Raw genomic sequence first — 11,048 nt, 5'->3', positions numbered from 1 at the left:
TTGTATCCAAATCCGGCTTTAAACTTCTCCACAACAGTATCTCGGACCTGCCTGGTGTGTTCCTTGTTCTTCATGATGCTCTCTGCGCTTTAAACGGACCTCTGAGACTATCACAGAGCAGGTGCATTTATACGGAGACTTGATTTCACACAGGTGGATTCTATTTATCATCATTAGTCATTTAGGTCAACATTGGATCATTCAGAGATCCTCACTGAACTTCTGGAGAGAGTTTGCTGCACTGAAAGTAAAGGGGCTGAATAATTTTGCACGCCCAATTTTTCAGTTTTTTATTTGTTAAAAAGGTTTGAAATATCCAATAAATTTCATTCCACTTCATAATTGTGTCTCACTTGTTGTTGATTCTTCACAAAAAATTACAGTTTTATATCTTTATGTTTGAAGCCTGAAATGTGGCAAAAGGTCGAAAAGTTCAAGGGGGCCGAATACTTTCGCAAGGCACTGTATATACCAAAAAATATTTAAAACATACATTTGATGACCACTTTATTGGGTTCAGCTGTATAATCGAATTTAATCACAAGCAACAGCTCAGCCATACATTCTACCTTTACAAAGACGATAATGTTCAATTTAACTATGTTTGTGATTGAGGTTGTAGTTTGCAGTGGTGCTGAACTGGGCTGCATTATATTAAGGTGTTTTACAAACATGAGGGAGGAAGAATATTAGAAACCCATTCCAATGTGATGCAGTCCAGTACAACATCACCACCACTAACTATGACATAAGTAACAAAATCCAGTTAAATTAACACCTCACGGAAAATTTTAACACAAACTGAACATTGTCATCTTCATAAATGTAGAATTCGTGGCAGATATGTTGTATTGGACTGCATACAATTTTGCACAAACATAATACAACTGTAATATCTCTAATGTCTGGCTTATTGTGAGGAAACAGTATGAGGAATGCTGACTTATATAATATACAGAATCACAGGGCTTCTGTCAAGAACATCATATGGAAACATAATAGACAACATATACAAAAGAAAATTTTTGTGTTTAAAACATCCTTTATGATTTGGTTATTGGAGAATGTTTGATAATATCGCTAAAACAATCAAGTATAAATAATACAAGAGAATGTAATCTTCATAATTGAGTCATTTAGAAAGCTGGTGTACCTTCATGTCTGTCACTGTCCACTGACCATCTTGCCTTTGCTTAAAAGTACAGTGCAGTCTGGAGATCATCAGAGGACAGCTTGGAGACAACAGCTGGTAGGTTACATCCGCACCACGTCCAATCGTGATCTGTGCAGTCAAAAACAAACATGTCAACAGTTAGCTATCTATCTAGTGTGCAGCTATTTTAGCTCATTACAACATGTGGATACTCTTCGGTAACGGCAAGCTGAAGAAAACTTAACCATGAATGAGGGATATCTTGTATGTGAAAACCCCGAATCTATCGTGAACTTGAGCAAGTTACAGGATTAATTGTAGGCAAATTGAGCTAGTTAGCTAGCATTAGCAAGCAGCACCTCTGTGTTGTCGAACAGGCGAAGCCAGTCTGAGTTTCTTCCGACTCTCATCAGACATAAAACCTCTGAATCTGAACAATCATCGTCTTCAGCCGCAGACGAATCCGTCATTACGGTTTCCATCTTATCTCATTCTGTCAGGGGCTAATACAACCCGAAAGACATCACTTGCTGTGCTGTTCCTCCGTCCATAGCTAACGTTGTGCCACACCGTCAAGATTGAGACTGACAGGCCAAAACCGGAACACGTTTGGCTTGTTTTCAAAATAAAGGCTTCACTGATCATTCAATCCGTTGGCATTAAAATTTATATTTTTTATACGTATTTAAATTACTAACACCAAGTGATTGGGACCTAAAGTTAGAGACACAATCCCATTACAATAAGTACATGCTCGGAATAAAGCTTATTAATTATTTTTCCTTTTTATTCACCTTGGTAACTGCTTTATTTCAAACTAACAGGGAAAACAGACATTGACAAAGCATAACAAAAATAATTTGCATAAAAAAGAAGAATTTTACTGTTAGAAATGTATATACAGATAAGTAAAATGAACTTAAAATAATAAAAAAAATATTTATTCTGTTTCCTGGAAATGAAAATACAGACCCAGGCCAAATATTCAAAACACAGCAGTGAAACCTGCTATTGATCCCAAATACAGTGAAAGTCCTTGTATGGATTAACACTAGACCATAATTAATTAATAAATGAATGATTAATAGTAAAATAACACACATAAATTAAAAACAAAATAGATTTAGATATGTACAGAGAAATTAATGATAAAGAAATAACAAATAAAGCATCTCAAACATACAAATTCAAAATCAAAAATCAACAGAAGCAATCAAAACGGTCGAAAAATATTTGCATGTCAGAGGGAAATGTACTTTTTATTCCACTAGTATTAATATATTAGTATTTAAAAGTTCTAGATACAATGGTGTTTACATATATCTAAACTAATCAGTAATGAAAAACCAACAATGTATAATTTATATATAGCTATATATGCATGTATGTGTTAATTAGTGGTGGAAGAAGTTACTTAAGTAAAAGTAGCAATATCTAGCCTATCAATAATAATCAGTATTTGTGCTTCGTGGTAATTCTGCCTATTAAGTAATAGATGTGAGTACTTCTTCCATTTATGCTTCTTCCTCACAGCTTGCACCTTTAAATTAAATAGCACTTGACGTTTTTTGTTTTTTTCTGCAGCAGTGTTTTACTCTACCATCACACAGTCAGACATCCTGTTGCCGTTCAGTCGTGCGACCCCGCGTCCCAAAACGCGCGCACCCCCGAAGCTCCAGGCGGGACTTCCTTTCTGTTGCGGATGCGATATTAGGGTGAGCAGGCAGAAAGGGCTTGGTCGGGGTGTCGCTGGTCTCTCTGTGCGCCTCTGGACACCAGATAACCGGGCTGACGACGCTGCTTGCTGCTGAAGCCTCGTAGATGAATCTCCTCCTCGGCTATGCTGCCCTGAAAGCGCCGCGAGTATCCGCCCAGCCAACATGTCTGATGTCAACAAGACTATTCAGAAATGGCACGCCAGTTTTAAGAAAGGCACAGACTTTGACTCGTGGGGACAATTAGTGGAGGCTATAGATGAGTACCAAATGTAAGTTGCATTCAACATGTGTGTATCCTGCCTCTCTCCACACAGCTGGTTTCTCCTGAGCACAGATTCACGCTTCTTTTCCTCACCTTTTAATCCATCTCTCACCTCTCCCTGCAATCAGACAACAGCATGTAAGAGACAGCGGGTGCATGGTGCTTCACAAGAAGTTGCAACCTCTGAGCTGTCAGTCAGCAGTAAACAAACCCTACCCATCAATGACGTGATGTGGCAGTTGTTGCAGAGTCGCTGTGTGCATGTTTGCATCCCCAGGTTCATCCACCACCAAGTTTCATTTGCGGGAGAATCGATTTCATAAAGCCCGTCATGGAAAATCATCCAGAGCTGCGCGCAGTGTGTTTCATTATGTGTCATGCAGTGCAGAAACGGGGCAATGTTTCTCAGGAGCATTGAGAAATAGTCAGCCACACCCTCTCATTGTTATGGGTGGGTTTCCATCTGTGTTTGTGAGGAATGTTTCCTGCTTTCAGACAATCTCTGCCTCTTTGCACATTTTCAAGGATGCGATCTGCGTTGTCAGCTAATTCATGTTTTACCTGAAATTGCAGTAATAACGCAAAATCAACACCCCGATACCCTAATATCTTGAACGCAAGGGGGCGCAAATATATATCATTTAGCCACCTTTCATCACAAGAATCTTCAGATTTTGCTGCAGATCATTAACGCACTTCTATGATGTTATTTATTTTTACTGAATGGCTCAAACTTTATTTTTGATAATTGCTTTGCTTCAGTTGTACCTACAAATTAATACCAGTTTTGATTTATTCCTTTTAGTCTGGCAAGACAACTGCAAAAAGAGGTCCAGTCATCAAATTCATCAGACTTCACAGAAGAGCAGAAGGTAATCATTATACATCTCCCTTTAACATCTAAATAGAAAAGTTAGTTACTTTGCAAAAACTAACATCTTTTTTTCTTCTTCAGAAAACTTTAGGAAAGATTGCAACATGCCTGGAGATGAGAAGTGGCAGTTTGCAGGTTTGTGTTGCTCCTTTTCATTCTGTATGAAATATGACAACAAGCACGGTCAAATCTGGGATTATAGAAATGGTCAAGTCGATTTCTTTATAGAGCACATTTTAAAAAACACCAAAGTGCTTTTACAGAGAGATGGCAATTGCAGTCAAATAACAATTCAGACATAATTATGAGGATCAGTAAGTAAAGAGAGATGTCATGAGTCCAAACCTTTTTCAGATTTATAATGACACTAAACCAGACAGAGGGGTGAAATTATTCTTCATTGTACTTTTTACATTAAACTTTCAGGATGTTGCTTTGACTATGTCCTCTGTTTCTTTCTTGGCCAAAGCAACAGGCTTGTTTCCCTATAAATTCCCTTTTGTAATAACGTACAGTACGAAGTGTGTCATTTGTCTTTGGCTCCTCTGTAGTGCACACAGTCGAAGGAGGAGTTCAAGTTAGAAGAACTAAAGAAACTGGAAACCAGTAAGTGTTGTGCCCGGGAATTAAGCGGCTATCTTTGTTAACAATCCTGTCATCGCCTGCGTATTCTGATCCGCTCACAACTCAACTTTCTCCTTTTGTCAACAGTAATTCAAAATATTCTCACCTACAACAAAGAATTCCCCTTTGATGTCCAGCCGGTGCCCTTAAGGTAAATATCCATCACTAAATATCATCACGTCGTTACTGTTTGAAGCTCTTATTTTACAGTATATGCTGCTTGGCCGTTAAAGTTTATTCACTAACTGTGTGTGTGTGTGTGTGTGTGTGTGTGTGTGTGTGTGTGTGAGATATAAAATAATCTCAACCCAAAGTCCTTTTAATACCTTATGGAAATAATATGATTTAAATAATAAATCAATCAGTCACGTTAAAACTGGCGTGACACCTGTGCCAGTTCCATTCACTGATGAAATCTGCTCAGAAAAAGCTGTAAGTGCACTTTGAGTTGAGATTATCTTGTCAAACAGCTTCTTTTCCTTACAAACTGAAGCTGGTCTGGCATTAGATTTGTGTACATACTTCTACAATATCCTGTGTCTGTGCTTCTTCTACCTGTTTATTTCCCTCTGAAAAAGTTTACACTGCACTTTTTGGGCATCTTGTCAGATTTCATATCTGTATGGATCTGTACAGCTCATGGTGCAGATTTACTATTGTCTGCACACACTTCTGGATTACTTTCTTTGATCTATTTGCTCCACTTCTGTCCTCTTGTATCTTAAATCAGTGAGTCCTCTTTGGTCATAACTACCCCAAGGGTAGGGTTTTTTTTAAGGGCAAGATAGGAAAGTGGGAAAAAAAAAAATTTCTTCTACACAAAATTATATTAAATTTTTTGCTGTAATCTTTTTTTTTTTTGTGCTTTATTGGATAATTGAACCCCTTTTAAGCTTCTGAAACAATAGGTTACAGGTCGACTTTGCTTTATCTTAAGTGGTCTCAAGCCAAAAAGGTCAGCAACTCTCACTCTCTCATGGCTGGATATCCTCACAGAAATATTTGGAAGTTTTTATCTAATCTGTAGATAATGAAGTGATCAAACTTGGCGTTCCTCTCTGTCAGGAAAATCCTCGCCCCGGGGGAAGAGGAGAACCTGGAGCTGGAGGAGGAGGAGGATGCGGTAGCGGGAGCAGGTGCTACAGAAGCTTTCCCGCAGCGAGCCCCTGGTACTGGTAGACCCGTTGATAACCGCTCATCAAACTGTTCGGGATGTTTGTTGTGTCACGTTGTCTGTTTGACTGTGTGTCTTTTTTGTTCTCTCTGTCGGTGCTGTGCATGGCTTCATCGCTCATTCCTGCCTGCCTGCTTCATTTGCAGCTTCGCAAGGTACGGCGTTATCAACAAACAGCATCTGAATTTGTTCTCTACTGCATGACAGATGTGTTTTTATTATTATTATTTTATCGGAGCCTTTCAATGGAAATACACACCGTGTTGCTGATTTGACAAAAATGTTCATTTTAGAGTTAATGCTTCTTTTTGACTTTAGAATAAAGTACATAGATTTAGATACCGTTAGAAGATTTTGTTTATAGTGTTCCCATTTAACAAGTCAGCCTCCGTTCCGCTAACTTTGGGAAAGCATACAGCCTACTTTTTCCATCGAGAATTTCTTTTTATTGATTGAACTAATTCTGAACTAATCTGAAAGAACTATTATTGTAGTATTGTTAGTGTATATATAGTATTATAAGATATTTAAATGGTTACTTAAATCTAAAGCCTGTAATCTGACGGTGTTCTGCCGCTGGCTAATCTTTAGTCACAGGTGATGAAGCCGGCACCTATTGTTATGGTAACTGGTAATGTCTACAACCTTTGTCCTCTACAGGTACCTTGTTGCCACGTTTACCATCAGAGCCTGGGATGTCACTACTTACATTAAAGATCGAAAAGATCGGGTTGAAGGATGCCGGACAGTGCATCGATCCCTACATGACCATTAGTGTCAAAGGTAACAGCCGCATCCCATTCATCCCATTTCAAATATGTGTTGTCTGGATTAAAGTGGAGTCAGTCTGGCGGTGTGGTGAAGACCTCCACAGCAGCTGGTCTCAGATTACAGCCACACCCTTTTCTCTACCACCAAATGTCTCGATGAGAACAGCTACTCAAGTGCTTTGAAAGTGCTGCAGACGTGCTTCACCTTGAAGTCTTGAAAACCTGCTGTATAAAATTCTGCCAAAACCAAGAGCATGTTCTGTGTTTTCTCTGCCTGCAGATATGAACGGTGTAGATTTGAACCCGGTGCAGGACACCCCTGTGGCCACCAGGAAGGAAGATACCTACATTCACTTCAGTGTGGACGTAGAGATCCAGAGACACGTGGAGAAATTACCAAAAGGTACCAAAGTGACATACTATAACAATATAATAAAAATAAATTCCTACATTACCAACATCACAAGATTCCTTACATGATTTTTAGGATCATTCTGGCTATATTCCATGATTGTCTTTTATACAACCAATCCCATGAAAACACCAAAACCATGAATAAAATGATCCCATAACAATTATTGCCTGTTTAGCCAAAGATTTATATATCTTTTTCCTGAAAGTGGGCACTGCAGCTTAATTTTAATCACACATACTGTACATCATCCTGCTGCTGTAAAAGACTGAAGGCTAGAGGATGGTCAAATAGCTTCCAAAACCCCCCTCCATCACACCTTTCCGACGTCAGATTAGGGGAGGCTGTGTCCAATCCGGCGCCCTGCACCCTCTTCTCACCGTGATTGGCCAGCTGTTTGTTTTGAGCTTCTCTCTCATGCAACACTATGAATGTCTTCCAGGACATCACATCTCGCCCCCCTCTGTATGGCAGACACCTTCCACCTTCCAGTGTCGCCTTTTGGATCAGAAATAAACACTTTTTGCCTTCTGACGTGGACGGACAACGAACTAGTTCTTTTCTAGCATAACCTGGCCTGGACTAGTGCACCAAATGTATATTAATCCATGTCCGAAAATAGTTCCCAACAAACACACTATTTACTCCTGTTAAAACAATGTTAGCTAAAAACTACAATTCCCAGATGTTTTAGGAAATTCCTACTTTAAAAACTAGTCTTTAGTCTAGTTTTCAGTAGGAACAAAAGGGTTTGAGTGCCACGGGGTAGGGCAGTCAAAAAGTATTGAGAGAATTACAGACATATTTTTGGTTTTGGTCTTTGAATGGGATTTGTGGACAGTAAGACACATTTATCCTTTGATGCCCCTGGGATTTTCGCATGCCAGTGTGCAGCATGTCTTGTTCCAAAAAAAAAAAAACAGACTGGCAGGAGAGTTTCAAAGAGATGGCACTACTGGTGAGGTAATTATTCAGTATGTTAACTGTCTTATTCATGTTGTTAAACCTGCAATACATTCCTCAGGAGCAGCTATCTTCTTTGAATTCAAGCACTACAAACCTAAAAAGAGGTTTACCAGCACAAAATGTTTTGCCTTCATGGAAATGGACGAGATCAAACCGGGCCCCATCGTAATCGAACTGTGAGTCAGCTGACGTCTTTTTGTCTAAATGATTTAAGGGATTCCTTTTGTGTCTTTTGAAACAATACTGTACCATCTTTCTTGTATTGCAGGTACAAGAAACCCACAGACTTCAAGAGGAAGAAACTGCAGCTTTTAACAAAGAAACAACTCTATCTGCATCTTCATCAGACACTACACAAGGACAGCTAAGTGATAGCACACCTTGAACTTTGAATCACCATCTTATATTTTCTCTTACATCCACATCCAGCAAAATGTGGTGTTCCACCTCATCACATCCAGCAATCCCCCCCCCATGAGTATATCAAAAAGTAAAGGGAACTGACTCACATCAGCTCAGACCGCACATCACTTTTGCAGTTTTGTATTTTTTGATATTGTTGTCAAATTCTGTCCCAAAACTCACAAACACTTAAACCACTTCATTTTTAGTCTTCCTTAGCTCACTGACTTGGGGAAACAGGGGACAGACACAATGTGAATTATTACAGGTGCACAATTTGAGTCTTACAGTTTGACTCGCTACTATCTGTAGCGGTTGGACTCTCAAGTGAAATTTAGCAAAACATTATAAGCAACTGAAGTTCCCAACAAATGCACTTTGTTGGTACTTTCATCGCAGAGTTTGCAAAGCTATTCCCTGGATAAAAAACACACGAACAGCAACACTGTTTGCTCCGTCAAGCTATTAAAATGTTATTACGTCAGTCATAGTCGGAGTGTAGCATAATTATAGACTTTTATAGTGTTTAATTATCAATTAAATCAATGGATTTGAAAAAGCTATTACAAACTGGTTATTTAATTTTAAAAAGTCAACGGTAAAAAGATTAAATTTACCTATTAATATATTTTGTTATGTGCAAAAAAAAAAAAATAACTGAATTGCAAAATGTAATTACAAAATTGATTTCTAAAAAGGCTGTTAAATTAAACTTTGTTAATACATTAACTAAAATCCTTCTAAGCATAAACACTACTGTCCTGTTTTCTGCTTTTAACATTTACAGTTTCCATTTTATGCTTTCTTTATATTGACCTGCATTAAAAGATTTGTTTGGGCACTTGGGGCAGCGGATACAAGCTGTAAACACAACCCTGACATATCATCATGTTTTAAGTTGATATGGTGAACTTCCTATTTACACATCCAGCACACATGGAGCAGCATTAGCAATTATTTGGAATCGTGTTTCTGGCCACATGATGAATGTAAGTTCAATGTTTACTCAATTTTAGCTCTGTTGTGTTCTCACCAGAATCTGAAGGGAAATATCTGGCTCTTTAGCTGCTAAATGCTCCATTATGTTTACCAGCTAGTAACCGCTAACTTTATCTGCTGATTGGTGCTGGATAACAGTGTGACTGGAAACAAGGTTATGCGTTGGGTCGACTAAAACAGCAAAATCAAAACGATGTGTTAAGACCCTAAAACTCTCAGTAGAGCTGAACTGTAGTTCCATGTTGGTTTGTCACTATGAGCGACAGCTTTCACATTACATGTTGTTATTTGACTAATATAAAAATATTAGTGCAGCTTTAATTTAAGGCAGGAAGACCTCTGATTGGCAGGCTTTTTTGACATCTTAAATTAAATTTGTCTTTAAATAAAGCTATCAAAGTGGAAACTGTAAAGTGTGTGTGTGTGTGTGTGTGTGTGTGCACAATTATATGTTAAATATACAATAGGTTTATTCTTTTAAGTTGTGTTGGCTTTTTCAAAATATTTCACAAGTTTGATTTAAAGGCCAGATTTCTATATTACCTTGTCCTCTGAATGTCCTCATAATTCCAACAGTCCTCACATGTCAGCGTTCAAGCTTTAATATGATTGATATGCTTATTTAAACTCTTTCGTACAGTTTTGTAAATGAATAAATTGAATGCATCATGGTTTGCATGCAGTGAATGTGAAACCTGTATTCAGGATAACACCAGTTTTCTTTTTCTAAGCAAGCAGAAATGCAGCGTTTGGATTATCCAAATCTTTATCACGTGCCAGGAAGTGTTTTCTTTTAAATCTAGTGTTACTTTGCAGATTGGGTGTTTTATGTACATAGTTACATTTAACCAGTGCTTACATGAGACGTCTAGAGGATGCATCTTTATGGACAGCTGAAGGACAGGGATTGTGCTCTTGGACTGACTTTTTCAAGATCTTTCTTTCTCTTAAATTGTTATTCAGAAAAGCCTTCTACTTTTATTTTGAAATTTCCCATCACCCTGTTATAAAGGGCTTTTTGTTTTTAAATGAAGTTGCATTAACTTTGTTTCCACTGACTTTGCAGATGTTCTTCACTAAAACATCTACAGTGTATTTTTTTAAATTTTATTTTTGTAACATCACAATATTCAGGACTGTAAATTAACTCTAAGATACACTAACTGATGAGTAAACAGTAACTGTGTCTGTATGAAGCACTATGACATGGTAAGACTGAGACCTGTGGAGTGTTTTAAGTTTGTTGACAGACTGAAGGGAATTGTATCAAACATTTACAATGCTTTTAATTTCTAATAAACTACAAATGAAGCAGTTTTGTGGATTATTTCATCCAGATCATAGAGCTAACGGTTTTAGCATTTGTGATTTATGCAAACATTACTTATGCCTTGTGCAGACTACACGACTTTCAGCGTCGGCCAATGGCCGTGCTGTTCACACTACACAACTTGCCGTCATTTTGGCGTTCACACTACGTGACTGATCGGTGACAGGGGATCACACACTACACGAGCTGGCACGGACTGTCACCCGATGCTGGTCTCTATAAAAAAAAATATCCATAAAACTATGAAACTCTTAATTTGGTTCTATGTGTTCTGCAGCCAGTGCAGGTTGATTAGGATGGGAACACATTCTATGATTTTATGGATGAATAAATTGAAGCTTGAACCTCGAGTAGGATCTGAGAT

General features: G+C 38.2%; 2 protein-coding genes across 4 annotated transcripts in view; one reads left to right on the top strand and one right to left on the bottom strand.

The window, feature by feature from the left end:
• rnf8 (ring finger protein 8, E3 ubiquitin protein ligase) overlaps positions 1-1,902 on the bottom strand; it is a 9,860-nt gene extending 7,958 nt beyond the window's left edge. For both annotated transcript variants that reach the window (XM_046061296.1, XM_046061297.1), the window contains exons 1-2: positions 1,513-1,902; positions 1,154-1,282 (exon numbers count right to left, since the gene is read on the bottom strand). In XM_046061296.1, the coding sequence (XP_045917252.1) occupies positions 1,154-1,282; positions 1,513-1,635 (252 nt within the window). In that variant the 5' untranslated portion in view covers positions 1,636-1,902. The remainder of the gene's footprint in view (positions 1-1,153; positions 1,283-1,512) is intronic.
• Positions 1,903-2,756: 854 nt separating this feature from the next.
• On the top strand, positions 2,757-10,668 carry aida (axin interactor, dorsalization associated). 2 transcript variants are annotated; one of them, XM_046061217.1, is made up of 11 exons: positions 2,767-3,140; positions 3,939-4,005; positions 4,089-4,142; positions 4,559-4,613; positions 4,719-4,782; positions 5,697-5,800; positions 5,952-5,960; positions 6,466-6,588; positions 6,856-6,978; positions 8,012-8,129; positions 8,222-10,668. In XM_046061217.1, the coding sequence occupies exons 1-11, from the start codon at positions 3,034-3,036 to the stop codon at positions 8,319-8,321; spliced, it is 924 nt and encodes a 307-aa protein (XP_045917173.1). In that variant the 5' UTR covers positions 2,767-3,033; the 3' UTR covers positions 8,322-10,668. The 2 variants fall into 2 exon arrangements, with proteins under 2 accessions (XP_045917175.1, XP_045917173.1); XM_046061219.1 differs by lacking the exon at positions 5,952-5,960 and having other exon boundaries at positions 2,757-3,140.
• Positions 10,669-11,048: the final 380 nt, after the last annotated feature.

This window comes from Micropterus dolomieu, linkage group LG10 (genome assembly GCF_021292245.1).
Source record: "Micropterus dolomieu isolate WLL.071019.BEF.003 ecotype Adirondacks linkage group LG10, ASM2129224v1, whole genome shotgun sequence".
NCBI classification, from domain to species: domain Eukaryota; kingdom Metazoa; phylum Chordata; class Actinopteri; order Centrarchiformes; family Centrarchidae; genus Micropterus; species Micropterus dolomieu.
The sequence above is the reverse complement of the archived record's forward strand: the minus strand, read 5'-3'. Positions and strand labels throughout refer to the sequence as shown.